Raw genomic sequence first — 15796 nt, forward strand, 5'->3', positions numbered from 1 at the left:
ACCACCTCAAAGCTTTCTCATTACTTTGCAAGACGAGACGAGTTTAGTAGCTCATTGACGATAGGAATTTGATTAACGCCAGAGGAAGAATATTGTAATCCACGTAGCCAAACACTTCGAAACGGAAAATAGTAACGGACGTACGTAAGGGTAAATTAGTCACGAGAGGGAAAAAAAAAGTTATCTTCTGGTAAAATGAGTCAGAATCGAAGCTAAAGCTATCAGCTTTTTGTTTTGTTTTCGAGGCTTTTTTTTTATTAAAAAAAAAAACAATTTTATTTTAGGTTTCTTCAAATGAAACATATTTATGGTATGTTATTATAGAACATCATCGATCGCAACGAAAACCTATAATTCTACTGCTTTATTCCTTTTTAAAACAAACCCTAAAAGAAAATTTCTATGAAAATCTCATCTCCCATAAAAACAAACCCTTGAAATCCGTTGATTATAATTCCTTTTAGATCTCATAGTACACACCCTTCTTTTTCTGTAAAAGTTCCTGTTGCCCCCTTTTTATTTCTCTTTATAGTCGCATAATTTTTCAGGGTTTCGAATCTTGCATAATCAGAAACTCTATTACGAGAAAGGTAATAATAAAGTCTCTATCTTTTTCTTTGTTTTCTTTGTTCTTATGTGCATATATCAGCTGTGCAAGTGATCATTGTTATAAATCGAGTTCTATAATTTCTGGGTAGTTTTTTTCTTCTTTAAATAATTTTAGTTTTTTTTTTTTTATTTGAATTGAAGAAGAGGGAAATATAAATGTTTTTTCTGGAATCAAGGATTGCTTTGTTTTATTAGTTTCAATTATTAATTATAATAGCATTAAAATTTGGTCTATTATAATTTATATATCATTCCTTCTTTGGCCGAATTTGTTTCAATCTGCTACGATCTTGAAATGAATAGCAATCCCTTTCTTTGTCTTATATCTACACGCATCTTGGTCGAGCTGCATAAACAAGTAGCATATGCTCTTATGTAAACTAGTTTATGACATGATTTCATTTAATGTCAATATGTGCAAAACCTTTACACGAACAAGGAGAGTCGTGTAATTAGAGATATGGATGAACTAAGTCTTTTTATTATCTATAAGCTTGCTGTAAGGTTGGCAATTATAAATTTCTATTTGGCTTGATTTCTGAGTTAATGTGCTTTCTGTCTCCATCTTCATGCAACTTCCAAGGACACTTTGGTCCACTTGTAAATTTTTTCCAATCTCATAGTAATGTTTAGAAGATATTTGGTAATTATTCTTTTAAGCAAATGGATTAAAGAAAGGTGCCTGAAATTTTTCATTTTTCTTGCCATCTAAGGAGGGATATAATACTTACAGGCTATAACAAGTGGCTAAAAGAAATACCAGTTTATTGATGTTGGGATCTTCTTTCAAGGAGATCAAGAATTGGCCAGTGACACTTACTACATGAAAAAATAATAAGGATAATACTGTATCTATGCGGCTTAATCCTCCTCATTTATTAGTCTTGGTTCTGCATGTGTACAGCTGATGAGTGTTTTCTTTTTATAGATTAGATGTTAAATCACACCTTGTAATTGTTTGATGTTATAGTTGGAAGGTGTTAAATTGAAGTTTCATTTGTCTCATAGGCATAGCGTCATCAATTTTGAAGTATTGAAAATTTCCATTCATGCATTTCTGTCAGCATCCAATCACCATGATATATGTAATGTGCCTAACTAAGTTTTTCACATCTTCTCTTCTCTTTGCACTAGAAGTAGACGCAAATTAGATTTTGTATCACAAGTTTACCTGCATCAGAATGGATCAGCAAGGGCATGGACAGCCCCCAGCCATTGGGGTAGTGAGTACTGCAGGTCAAATGCCATATGGCACAAATCCTTATCCGTCGAACCAACTATCTTCTACACAAAATCCGGGATCTGTTGGGGCCATCCAATCTGCTGGTCAGCCAACAGGAGCTCAGCTTGCACAACATCAACTTGCCTATCAGCAAATCCACCATCAGCAGCAGCAGCAACTACAACAACAACTTCAGTCGTTTTGGACAAATCAATATCATGATGTAGACAAAGTTACCGACTTTAAGAATCATAGCCTTCCCCTTGCAAGAATCAAGAAGATCATGAAGGCTGATGAAGATGTAAGGATGATATCAGCTGAGGCACCAGTCGTCTTTGCTAGGGCATGTGAAATGTTTATTTTAGAACTGACCTTGCGATCTTGGAATCATACAGAGGAGAATAAAAGGAGGACCCTTCAAAAGAATGACATTGCAGCTGCCATCACTAGGACTGATATCTTTGATTTCTTAGTTGACATTGTACCAAGGGAAGATCTGAAAGATGAAGTACTGTCGTCAATATCAAGGGGAACAATGCCTGTTGGGGGGCCTGGTGATGTTCCCTATTGCTATATGCCACCTCAGCATGCACCTCCAGTTGGAACTCCTGGGATGATAATGGGTAAACCTATGATGGACCCCGCGGTCTATGCCCAGCAGTCTCATGCCTACATGGCACAACATATGTGGCCACAGCAGGGATCAGAACAACAACAATCACCTTCAGATTAGTAGCGATTGTATATGCGGATTGAGGAAGTGTGAGCTCTTTTCTAACTTATCTGCCACTACAGCATGAAAATTATATTTGAAAGCCAAGCCATTAGGATCATATAAGCATGTCATGAAGAACTACTGCATTGTAACTAATAGCAGCAATACTTGACTCTCTTGAGATTTCGGTGTCCCCAAGTGAAATCTCCTTCTGAATATTTCCGATAATAGTGAAGTGGATGGCCAGATCTTGTTGTTCTTGCACTTACAAGGCCAGATCTATTGGCAAAAGTGTCTATAGCAAAAAGGCTTACATGTAATTGGCATAAGCATTCATAGATGACTATCCATTCTTTGGTATATGAGAGAATTTTGCATTCTTTGGTTGTTCAGATCAATCATTTCTTTAAAACTCGTCTTATTTGCCTCTTTGGAGAGATACGTTATCCTGGGTTTGCATAGACTAACCATATGAAAGTATTTGGCTCGTTGTTTGCGCTTTTTTGTTCATTTTTCAAAATGAATGTTGTTCGGTTATCATGTCTACTCTTTTGATTTGACGATTTGAAATAACATCTTACTCTTCTCATGCATTCTGTTCTTACAGGTATTTGTTTTGTCTTTGGTATCCTTGTTTCCTTATCTTGACTGACTTATGTCTTTTAAATGTTAAGCAGAAAAGGGAGGCCCTCAGCTTCAAATTGTGCCGTCGAGATTGGAGCTGAAATCTAGCAAGACTCTCTGTATAGAATATATCCTAAATGGAGTATCTGATCGTAGACTGAGCCGTCTGTCTCGTAGCTTTGGATATTTGCTTGATGTTTAGCCTTGTAAGAAAGGAGATTAAATGCCTGAATTGTCGCTTGGCATAAAGCAGATCTATATTCTGATTTTTCTCTTACCATGAAGCAGATTTATTTGTTTAATATTATCTTGTTCTCTTTATTTCAGTGATTTTATTCATAGCTGATTGGAATCATGGTAATGGTTGGAATGTGGCAACCCCTGCATTTTGGGGTTACCCACTAAAAAGCAAAGATAGAAAGGGATCGGGTGGGAGGGTTGTCTGTCAATTTGATGGGGTCAGGTCTGTTGGGGAGAGAGAAGAAGAGGAAGAAGCTTTAGTTGGTTGTTTTTCGGTGGCCGCGAATTATAAACAGTTGAGACAGACAACAATGGTTTGATGTAATAGTGTTGTTTAGGGCGTATGCATTCCAAGCAGAGACGGGATAGATATGACTGTTAATGATCGATTAGCTGCTTTACATTTTAAGAATGAATGGAAGAATTAGTTGCTTTAGAAGGGGCGGACCATGAGTAAGAAGCAAATGCGTATAGCTACGAGCTACTAGGTTAGAGATATATTTTATTTGCTTTGGAAATGGATCTCTATGATGCATCTAGAAAAATCTCATTCACTAAGAAATAAATAAATAAGGGAAGCCGAGTATATGTATTAATAGAAATTAGGTCCTGGACCAAGCAGATAATGCAGTTGATGGCCTATGATTATTCTGCCACAAGACAGTTGCGCATTTTCAGATCGCCTTGAAGCTGCACAATTTGTCTCTTGACAAAATTGCCTCCTTTGGTGAAAATTTGTGCAGATGAGAAGAGGGTATGCCGCCTGCTATGTTTAATGATTACACATTATTGGATATAATCTACCAAATTCTGCTTGCAAGTTTCATACCTTACCTCTATTTGCCAAATTGGGCAAGTCTTCTTGTCTCTTTCAACAATAATAAGAAAAAGCAGAGTTAACAGAGGGGAGGGGCAGAGTGTGTGCACAAAAGATTTCTTATATGTTACCACAAGATCATTCCAGAACTAACACTATGCATTGTTAACCAGTACACAGAAGCAGTTTATGCTTGATAAGCAAGGTTATCTACAAGGAAACAAGCTACTTATCAACTTTCACCTTTCTGTTTCATCACGATCCCCTCCAAAATCCCATCTGTGCCAAAGTTACCGGAAAACTGCCTAGGATTAACAGGACCAGGCAGTTGAAACGAAATAGAGAACTCCCCTGGTGGACAAAGGTTCTTTGATTGCATTTCAAAGACTTGTGAGAACCTGTACACAGTCCTCTCGCCAGTTGTTGTCACACCTTTTATGAGAACCATTCCATCATTTTCAACTACGCAACTGAAGTCCTCTGCAATCAGGACAAACAGTTTAACAATGTATAGAGCAAGGTAAATTAATTGACAAGGACACAGTAGGGTTTCAATTAATGAATTAGTGCAAAATTAATAAAGAATGAAGTAAATAAAATTTGACATAAATGTTGTCAAATCCGAAATGTACTGCAAAACATAATCGAATGAATTTTTGTCAGATTGAAAAAAGAGTCCAGCAGTAAGCTGCTGTATGAATTAATATAATATTTGTGAACAATCTCTAATATTAAAATATGGGTAGAAAAGGATGGAAATCAGGAATGTTTCCCCTGAACTCTTACAACAACAAAGGCAAACTGCAGGCATCGTGAAAAGAATTGATGAATTCAATAAGTCTTTAGTCCTAGTAAGAAACTTACCCTCATCTCTTTTCACCCCAGGCAGAGATATGCGAAACATATATGAATCCTCACATTCACCAATGTCCATGAGTCCAATTATGGGTCCCACCTGTCCCATAGCAGCACTCCCGGTCAATGCAAATCCACTTCTACCAGCAGCAATGATCCTGGTCAACTCTTCTTTCTTTGGGCATGAAGGAAGAAAGAGCATTCCTGGACTGCCATTCTCCACAGTTCTGGTATTATTTCTGATTGGCAGAGTTGTATAACGCTGCACTGGAGGTGGGGCATTATATCGCACACTGCTAAAAGGTGCCACATGTATGTACTGGTCCTCGGTTTGCAAGGTGCTAGCAGGACGTTTTGCATTGCGATTGCGAGAACTATGAGAAGGCTTGGCAGGAGGGAATTCTCCAACAGGTTCAGCATCCTGCACCCCAAATGTATGGAATCTTGCTACATCTCGATCCAATAGAAGATTTTCAAGCCCAGTTAGCTTCTTAAACCTTTCAATGTCATCTGGCTTATTGTAAGAGGTATTTGGATCATTAATGAATATGATGTTTTCAATGATTTTATACTTATTTTTGAACCGTGAATGAGGATGCAGTTGGGGAGGAAAGAGTTCAGGAAATTGAGGATAAACAACACAGGGATCATTCCAAGAGGTAGGTATGGTGCCTTGGAAGAAATGATGCAACAGCGGTAACTTGACAGCAAGAGACTTTTCTGCCTTCCGAAGTGCATAATAGTAAACCCGCTCCATTTCTACTGTTTTCATGTGTGAACCAGCTAGGTGATCTGAAGTATATGTTGGGAGGCCCTCAGCTTTCCTTTGCAAAATTGACTTTTGTGGGCACTCCTCTTTCAGATCAGGCCCAAAGTAGGTGCCCATAACAAAGTAAAGGAGGAAGCGCTGGTCACTGTTGGGTATCCTACTTGATGCAGTGAAGGATTCTGATCGCATGAGTGAATTTGTAGCCTGAACCAGAGATTCCATGGTACCTGATATATAATGAATCAGAATCATGCAAGAAGATGTTGCAGCATTAGGAAATTGAGATTTTTTATGCTTTTCATATGCTGAGGCAGAATAAATACTAAAAATTGATGTTCATAATAATACTATGGTGGCTGATGTCTAATTACATCAGTAAGGAGCTTATCCTACAATATCAGTCGAGTCAGACAATTTCTCCAGCAAACAAAGTTTTCTAGCCACATCTCAGCACGGTATACAAGTTTATCAACCGCTCTTTGCTAACTTCTGGAAATGAGTTCTTTGTTCTGTCATGTGAAATTAACATGACCAATAAACACAACCATGCTAGGTAACGGAGTTTTATTTAAATATGATTAAAGAAAAAAGGAAAGTTGTTACCAGTTGAAGGTTCATCAGAAATACAATTGCTTCAAGCAGACCACAGATGTTATTATAAAAACACAAAAATGCTACTCCCACTTCTACAATATTACATCTATTCAGAAGACATAGACAGCAATGCAGATTGTGCTATCACCAAATTACATGCCCAAACCTAATGCAGTGCCCCAAAGATGCTAAAAAGCTAGAGTTGTCCACTTTAGGTCATTGATCATGACTTGAAGGACAAATAAAATAGAATCTCCATGCAACAACTTGAATAATATTCTTTGGATGTAGATTAACAGTCTAAAAATTAGAGCCACGAGAGCATTGTATCTGATAGTTTAAAAGAACAAACTATCGAAAATCCCAATATACAATGACACAACACTACAAAAGACAGATTTGTGATGGTCTAGGAATAAGAGAGATCTTGCTTAAGAAACTAATGATCTTTCAGCAAATTTAGGGGATAATGTTGCTGAAAGAAGCACTTAGGAAAGTTGAGTTTCGTAAGCAATGTTCAATGAATAACACAAAGTAGGCTCTTTAGTCAAAGGATTAACCTTAATGCTACAATAAACAAAATAACAAATTAATAGGTGAAATATTGCAACCATAACATAAAATGAAGCCAATGGTACTTTTGCCTTTAGTATATCACAAGACTAATTGACCATGTTGATCTCAAGCTACATGTTATAGAACATCAAAGACAGCAGGATCAACATGAATAAGAAAAATAAAAAAAATTGGAAAAAGAAGATGAAAAGCTGCACTATTGACAATGTTTACAATTGACAATTAGCCATAAACAGAAAGACTGGCATTCATTAGCAAAGATCTGTGCACTAAATATTTCTTCAACACATAATGGAAAAGGAAACCCCTCGATAAGGAGACATAATTCGTACATACAAATTTGATTTAGAAGTCCTAGGTTTAAATCTTTTGTCCATTTCAGCAAACTTCTCAATGGGCGCAACAAACAAACATATATGGGAAACGAACCATGTACATTTATTAGTTACAGTGATATGTTTTAAGCTGATTATAGGATTTAAACTCTATTTTGTAGATTATAAAAAGCCAATCTTATATTACATATTTCACCTATAATGCAGCAATCTTATTTATAATTGAGTTCGATAATAGTGCATATCAGAGAGTTGTTTTAGATGAGAAAACAAATAAGTCCACTGATCTTAGGTTCTAATGTGCATAATCTACACAGATAGGACATTAAACTGAATAAGATTAACAAAAGGATATAAATCATATAAAAGCTATGGGACCGTATAAATTGACAAATTTTACAAATTTGTAGCTTGCTAGAGAAAGTATTTGGATTCATCCATGTTCGCACGAATTAAATTTGGTAAGATCACTATCTGCAGTACACAAAGAGGGTAAACGAAACTGAATTAAGCATTCTGGAGAGGGAATGACTCCCAGCAGCAGATAGTAAAGGCTTAACAACCAACAACAATCTTTCGGAAGAGCCATTTGAAGAAATAAGTTAGCTGAATGTCAATTCTGGAATCCAACGACCAAGGAAAGCATGTTTATCTATTTAAAGGGTGGTGCCCCACCACCCACTTCAGGTATGAGTTTAGCACTTCCAACAACTACAAGGCTTTTCTGTAAACTGTGGAGAAGTGAAGGTGGGAGAGAAATGAAAATACCAGGAAAAATCAACTTGCTACTTCATGAATCAGAATAAAAGCAAGTCAGCAAGCCATTATATAAAAAGAAGATAAACACATATCAAAATACACATGGAATGAAGGATGCATGAAAATAAAGCTTCATGCATGATCACAAAAGTGAAACAAACAATGGGTTACTCATAAAAATCCAATAAAGTAAACATCAAAAAGTGACCTTAAAAGATACTTCTGGTACAATCAAATAAAACCCAATTCCGTGTCCACGTCAAATCAAAGTAGCATAAAAATGTGAAGTTGACAGATGATTGGTTACTCGCACTGAACTCTTTAACCCGCCTTCCCAAACTCACTAAAGTAAGCTAAGGGGAAAAAACAAGAAAACAAAGATGACAACCAAAAAAGAAAAAATCACATAACAAATTAGAGGATGATCAAGAATATAAACATGCACATTTGTAAGTTAAGAAACTAAAGAACAGAAAGAAGCTAACCGGTGAAAGAGAGATTAGGTGAATTAGAAGCACTGAGCTGGAAAAAGGAGAAAAGGAAGAAGAAGTTGAGATTTTGATTGTGTTTTTCTTCTTTTGCTACTTGAAGAGTACACCTGTATCAGCTTCTTTGTGCATACGCAGAAAAAGAAAAAGAAAAAAAAAAAGCGCTTGCTGGCTGACTTGGCAATACCACCATTTCCAAGAGTGGCAATTTGGGAATTTTAAAAAGTACTTACATACTAGCAAATTGTTTATCTTATTAATTTTGAAACAAAAGATGACAACCTACTCTAAACAAATGGATTAAATTAAAATAGCATAAGATTGTGAAGTTGACAAATAATAGGTTACTCACTCTAGACTCTTTAACCCACTTTTCCAATAATATTAATTCATACCCATTAAAGTAATTTGAACAAGAAAACGAAACCCAAAGGAAAAATTGAAAAAAGAAAAAAAAGAAGAAGAAGAAGAAGCAATCACATAACAAACAAGAAGATGATCAAGAAATAAACATGCACATTACGGTAACTATTAGGTAAGAAAAATAGAGTGCAGTAGAATAGAAAGACGCAGAAAACAAACAAAAAAAAAAAAATAGAAAGACGCTAAACCGTGAAAGATTGGAGGCAATGAACAAGAAAAGAAAGTTGGGATCTTGATTGTGTTATTTTTAGCTACTTCAAGAGTAAAAAGAAAAAAAAAAAGAGTAAAAACCTGTCAGCTCCTTTGTTACAGAGAGGGAGAGAAAAAGAAAAAAGCTGAAACTGGCTGACCTGGCAATAAAGGCCACAGATGTAAGAATCGTGGGCCGTCAGATTGGTTAGATAGCAGGTGCACTGTGATCTTCAAAACACTAGATTATTTACACCAAAGTTCCATGTTTTCTTCGTCTCTCTCTCTCTCTCCATCTTCATAGGCAGACCCAGTAAAGTAAAGCTATTGTTCAGTTCGGGCACAGAGAGCACACAGAGTCCCAAAGCTGCCATAGTTTCAATTGGGTAACCGCTCTTCTTCTTAAACTCTCTGGTCAACTATTATTTCTGCATATATATATATATATATATATATATATATATATATATGGGGTGTGTGTGTGTGTGTGTGTGTGTGTTTTCAATTTCATTAGTCATTTTTAATGCCAAATGCCTTTTGGGTTTGTTATTCTGGTGATGTTATATTGTATGGTGCTACGGCGTTTGATTTTAGATGGTTTCACGGTCAATTTTCGCTTTATTATTCTCAGGAACTAGAAGAGAGAGTAGGGAAAAAAGATAAAGATTCTTGCTTTCTGGACTATTAGATGAAATTGAGTAGTTTGTTTAATTGTACAGAGAAGAATATTAGATAGGTTCTTTCTACCTATAGTTACAAATTCCTTTTGCATCCTATTGAAAAATAAAATGCAGAATCTCCATGAACATGGATAATACCAAATTAGATACATATAGCGAACAAAAATCAAATAGCTAGTAGGACTGCTTCGCGTGAAGGAGATATTTTGATTTTATGTGTCTTTGCAAAAAGTTTTTGATAGGAGATTTGTCTTCAAAGATGGAATGATGCAGCAGGGCATAGCAACTTGGAACTGTTAAGAGGATTTTTACGCATTACTTCAAGAAGTTTGTTGATTTATTAAAGATGTATAGATGCTAGGTAACATCATGAGGTGTGTTGGGAAGAGCTAGTTTCCAGATGATACCGGTTTAATATAGACACTTACAGAACCATAATTCATAATTGTGCATCACTAATTGCATAATCATATTTCAATTCTTGTTTCATAGTAGGACAGTTGTTGGATGTAATCGCTTGAACTTATAGCTTTTGCTTTTGGTTTGCTCAATTATGAGTGATTCAAAATTTTCCGTTGGTTTTGCATCTAATAATGGATACATATAACTTTATACTATTGACTTCTGCAATTCTTTATGCATTTCATACCAATGTTATATCTGCAAACTTTATGTAACTTTCAGGTACTCTAACATGCATGGAGGAAATAATCAATCAGACTTCCAGAATTCCCAGCAGATTCCACTTGCCGTGCCTCCTCTCAATAGTGTGCCGTACATTGGTCCCGGACCTGTCAATAGTGCGCCGTACATTGGTCCACCTAGACCTGTCAATAGTGCACCGTATATTGGTCCACCTAGATCTGTCAATAGTGCACCGGACATTGGTTCACCTAGACCTGTTGTTGATGGTTCTTCTCTGCCAACTGAAGCTGATGCCAAACCAGTTGAAAAAGTCGGGCCTTCTATGGTATATCTCGATTCTAACACAACTCGAAAAGAATGGGACAATATATTGGTCTCTGCCAAAAGTGCAGTTGCATTGACTGGGAGTGCAGCTATGGGAATGGTGGGACCAATTATAGGATTAATGGACATTGGAGAAAGTGATGATGCCTACTTATTTCGTGTCTCCCTCCCTGGGGTAGCAAACAATAAAAGTAAGTCTAGATCTTTTTCTGTGTTCACAATTCCCTTGCATGGTTAGAAATACTATTTGAACAGATTAGCCCTGATGTTTCATTATGAACTATGTTGTCTTGGGTATATTAGCTTGTTAAACTATTCTTTGTGCATTTTCTGCTCTTTAATTGCTATTGAACATTTCAAGCTATTGAAGGTTTAGTTAATTTGTTCAGGATTATGCTTTATGAATATGAGAGTTTGGTTAATATATAATACCCTTTGGTATTATTATCTTGCGGCTCATTCAATTTTTAACTCTATGCAGAGGAATTTAGTTGTGATATTGAACCTGACGGAAAGATACATATAAGGGGAGTAACAACCACTGGCGAGCAAATAGTGTGCAAGAACTCGCAAATATTTAGGATGCAAACTCAAAATTTATGCCCACCAGGCCATTTCTCCATCACATTTCATCTACCTGGTCCAGTTGATCACAAACAGTTTAGAGGCCATTTCGGGAACGATGGAATGCTTGAGGGAATTGTGAAGAAAATAATATGAGAAGCCTTGCAGCACATAAGTCATTAGAAAGGGCCAAAAGATTCACTAAAAAGACGACATTCGATCTGAGGCTGCCGTGAGGACAATATGGTAGACTCAAAATAAGTTGGCTGGTTGAGTAAGAGACATTGTGCCCTGAGATACTTGTAGCAGAGATGAGCATCTAGACGAATAATGCAGCAGAGGTTTGTACTTGTGATTTTAGTACGAGGCTTTGATGAATGTAAAGCGAGTATGAATTTACCCTTCTTCGTCTCTCTGCTTTCCACCATTCTCTTCAATTTTTTCTTTTCTTTTCTTTCTTAAACCCGTGTACTATTGAGATGTGAAAGTTTTTCCTTTCATCTGTGAACTTATTCTGTTTTGAGGGTCAAACAGACAAAGCAGACTCAGTCTACCTAATATCTGTGAAAACATGCACTACTGCCATAACTAAAACGTGGAAAATGCAAACTCTTAAAGTTAGGTCATCTTGTATATTACTTCCTCTTGCATCTTGTTCTTACTGTAAGCGTTTTGTAGATTTTCTCTTTCAAAATAGTAACTAGCAATAAGCTAGCTAGGTTGCCATTCTCAAATAGGCTAAGAAAAATGGCTTGACAGAAGCAATAGCATTTACCCAAACATTTTGCTACTCAGTTATGTAAAACTCAATAGAAAATCGATGATCAAACTGTAAACAAAGTGCAACTTAGCTCGTCTTGAATTGACAAATCTTGGCAGAAAATTCTAAATGGGAAATAAAAAGATCATATAAACTAATAAAACAATAACAACAAAATTAAAAAGCTTTATTTCTTTTGCAGTATTTTATTAGAAGAAACTCTTCAATCAGCCATTTCTTTTAAGGCCATTGCCTATCCTCCACAGCGTCCAACCCATCCAACCACAATCCATACAAAGCTTCAAAACTAAGTCCTTAACGCCTCCCTTATCTCCTTCTCCAATCAAAATAATTGGAACTAAAACCAGTGACAATGGGAATACATCACTCTTCCTTATTTTTCCGGACAATAACCAATTCATTCCATATAATCCATAACTCCACAAAAAGTCCCTTGCTTGTTTTTTCTTTTCTTCACTCAACCTATCAAAGCATCCTCCTATAAATCCCTTCCAAATCCCAGTACCGCCACCTTCGTCGCCAGCATCGCCGCCGCTACATTTATTTAATTTTGGAGACCCAGATCCTTTTCTTGTGTCCATGTCATAAAGAATTGGTTTTTGGGTATTGGTTTGATGTGAAAGAAAAGGCCAAGAGTTAAAGGAAGGATCTTTTGTTGAGAATTCGGTGCACTGTGGGTAAGTGGTCATACTTTTCCCAATTTGGCGCAAAAGAGAGTGTCTAGCAGGTCGGTCTAGGTAGTTGCTATTGCTCCTGAGAAATTCGTTGTTTTGGGTTTGAAACCAAAGGTCATTGCCATTGTAATGGATCATGTGAGATCATAATGAAGAAGAAGAAGAAGAAATATGATAAAACGTAGTTATAATTTGAAAGGGCTGTGGTGAATTGGGCGGGAGATATTACTAACTTTTAGAGTTCTTATTTGGACGAAATTCTACTCTAAAAATGTTCGTCTTTCATTTTTCTTCCTCCTATATAATCGACAACAAAAACAAATGTCTACCGTCTTAACATAATAATAATAATAATAATAATAATAAGGAGAAGAAGAAGAAAGAGAAGAAATATGGGGTTACTTTATTTAAAATAAAATAATTTTAGTTTGTATTAAAAATTATTAATTTTTAATTAGTTTAAATTTTATTTTTTAAATTCTATAAATAAAAGATAACTTGCAGCTTGTTAAATTTTTTACAATTTTATAATTACAAAAATAATTAATATTTTATGAAAATGACAATCCTCTTCGTTTCTTTACAAATTATACTTATTTTCTATATAGGTGTTACTAATTATAAAAAAATATAAAATTTAATAATTTATGAAAAAGTTGATAAATTTATAAAAAATATTAATTTTTTTTTAATCGCGAAATATATTGCTAAATCACAGAAAATGACAATCATCTTTATTTTTTTCAAATTAAAGTAATTTTTTGTAAGTGTTAATGGTTGCCAAAAATGATATTACGAAAAAATAATTACTTTTATGAAATCTAATAATTTACGAAAAAATGATAAATTTATGCAAAATATTAAATATTTTCATAATCACAAAATATAATATTGAATTATAAATTAATCTTTTTTATATTTTTTTGCATATACTAATTTTTCATAAGTATTACTAGTAGTGAGAAAATGATTAATGTTATAAAAAATTGATTACTTTTATCAAATTTAGTGATTTATGAAAAGATTGATAAATTTATAAAAAATATTAAATTTTTTATAATTGCGAAATATATTGCTAAATTATAAAAATTGACAATCATTTTTATATCTTTTTGTAAATTATAATAATTTTTATAAGTGAAACTAGTTGCGAAAAAATGAATTTATATTATGAAAAAACTATAACTTTTACGAGATTTAATGATTTATGAAAAAATTGATAAATTTATAAAAAAAAATGCTAAACTTTTTTGTAATTGTAAGATTTATTGCTAAACTACCAAAAATGACAATCATCTTCATTTTTTTTACAAATTAGGCTAACTTTTTTATATATTTTAAGAGTGAATAAATTTGTAAAACTACTTTATATTAGTTTAACAAATCTTATTTAATTGGTAACCTATAATTACAGGTTATCAATTTTTTTAAAATAAAACTTATAAATTGATTTTATCTTATTGGCGGATCAAAATAAAGTATGGTTATTTTGTTTTAAAAATAAGCATAAAATTTTCCACTATATATATAGAGAGAGATCTTTGACCAATTAAATTTTCTCATGGTTGAGCTTGGAATTAAAATCACGCCGGTTCAGTTTTCATTTAGAATTGAACCAGCTTGAATTGTGTCAATTAAAGTTTTAAGTATATAAAGTATACCAAAATTATCAATTAAGTCCCATTTTTAACTAAAACATATTGTCTCTATCCAATTTTGATAGATTATTTTCAATTTATATAATGATTAAGAATTTCAGTTTTTTTTTTTCAATTAATACCACTATTTTTAACCATTTTCTTATTAAAATGCCATTGATTAACTTTTTAGTGTATATACAATTTTCTAAATATTCTCATTGTTAGTAAAATGAACATCCAGTAATACATTCATATTTTCTTTTAACAAAAATAAATTAAAATAAAAATTAAACATTTATAATATATTAATAGGAACAATTAAATTATTTTTAATGTAATAGGAGGCGAAATAGAGAATATAGTTGTATGTTGATTTATTACTAATTTTTAAATCGAGATTTTATAAATTAAAAAAGAAATACGGTATCTGCAAATTGGTGAGATTAAAAAAGAAAAAAAAACATTATTAGCCCTAGGAACATGAAAGAAAGAAACATCATCAAATGCAGAAACAGAATCGAGAATGTCTGCAAATACCGCCAATGCTGAGGATGTTGGTTTATCAAATATAGCAACGTTCAGCAGCTTACATTGAAATGTGAAATTGTCTTCCATTTTCATTTTCATTTGAGAATTTGTTCTGTTTTTTTAGTGTCAAATAGAATAATGGCATGAACCAGTGGTTACTGGTGAGGGATTAGAAGGGAGAGAAGGAAGCAAGGCTCCATGGCTAAAGCATAGCAGAATCAACTCTCCCAGTGAAACATGAGCCATCCATGGGGGCTAGATACACGCACACACCCGCTCCAAGTAGACTTCCGACCAATCACTATCAAAATCACCATTCTAAACACCAAAAGGAATAACAATTTCTCATTACCCATAATGCATATAGCGCTAGAAAGGAGACCCACAATTTGTTTAATCTTAAATCAATCGTCTTCCCTTGAGGCACCTCCACAAACATGATGGCTTTTAGCATATGCAGTTGAGTTCTATATATCAAACTCACAATCACTGCCCAAACTATTAACAATGCGTCATCATTCAACAAAAATTCCAATGAAAGAAAAGGATTAGTTTCTTTCTCCTCACTGGAGCCATTTCATTTCCTTCAGATACCCTAACAAGGGTCTGGCGATAAAGTTTCCCACGTCCAACACTTGCAAACCCATCCAAGCCATAAAAGCACCGGTAAAACAAGATCTGAAAATTGAATCTTTAACTCTCTTATCTCCTTCTTCTATCAGAACAATATAGAGGAAACCCCACA

At 34.5% G+C, this 15796-nt stretch overlaps 3 protein-coding genes across 10 annotated transcripts; 2 read left to right on the forward strand and 1 right to left on the reverse strand.

Annotated features, from left to right (window-relative positions):
- Window positions 1-258: 258 nt before the first annotated feature.
- On the forward strand, window positions 259-3496 carry LOC8285539 (nuclear transcription factor Y subunit C-9). 2 transcript variants are annotated; one of them, XM_048369582.1, is made up of 3 exons: window positions 259-590; window positions 1747-2593; window positions 3224-3496. In XM_048369582.1, the coding sequence occupies exon 2, from the start codon at window positions 1791-1793 to the stop codon at window positions 2562-2564; it is 774 nt and encodes a 257-aa protein (XP_048225539.1). In that variant the 5' UTR covers window positions 259-590; window positions 1747-1790; the 3' UTR covers window positions 2565-2593; window positions 3224-3496. The 2 variants fall into 2 exon arrangements, with proteins under 2 accessions (XP_048225539.1, XP_048225538.1); XM_048369581.1 differs by having other exon boundaries at window positions 262-590; window positions 1744-2593.
- An 836-nt stretch (window positions 3497-4332) lies between these two features.
- Window positions 4333-9504, reverse strand: LOC8285540 (increased DNA methylation 2). Of its 7 annotated transcripts, none has more exons than XM_015714999.3 (4): window positions 8601-8977; window positions 8324-8458; window positions 5092-6078; window positions 4333-4707 (listed from the first exon to the last, which is right to left on the reverse strand). In XM_015714999.3, exons 3-4 carry the CDS (start codon window positions 6071-6073, stop codon window positions 4460-4462), a joined length of 1230 nt encoding a protein of 409 aa, XP_015570485.1. In that variant the 5' UTR covers window positions 6074-6078; window positions 8324-8458; window positions 8601-8977; the 3' UTR covers window positions 4333-4459. The 7 variants fall into 7 exon arrangements, with proteins under 7 accessions (XP_015570485.1, XP_015570484.1, XP_025011930.1 ...); XM_015714998.3 differs by having other exon boundaries at window positions 8324-8468; XM_025156162.2 differs by lacking the exons at window positions 8324-8458; window positions 8601-8977 and adding an exon at window positions 9377-9504.
- On the forward strand, window positions 9475-11936 carry LOC8285541 (alpha-crystallin domain-containing protein 22.3). The gene is made up of 3 exons (XM_002512311.4): window positions 9475-9601; window positions 10580-11055; window positions 11346-11936. Exons 2-3 carry the CDS (start codon window positions 10590-10592, stop codon window positions 11582-11584), a joined length of 705 nt encoding a protein of 234 aa, XP_002512357.1. The 5' UTR covers window positions 9475-9601; window positions 10580-10589; the 3' UTR covers window positions 11585-11936.
- Window positions 11937-15796: the final 3860 nt, after the last annotated feature.

The sequence above is a fragment of the Ricinus communis genome, chromosome 10 (genome assembly GCF_019578655.1).
Source record: "Ricinus communis isolate WT05 ecotype wild-type chromosome 10, ASM1957865v1, whole genome shotgun sequence".
In the NCBI taxonomy this organism is placed as follows: Eukaryota; Viridiplantae; Streptophyta; class Magnoliopsida; order Malpighiales; family Euphorbiaceae; genus Ricinus; species Ricinus communis.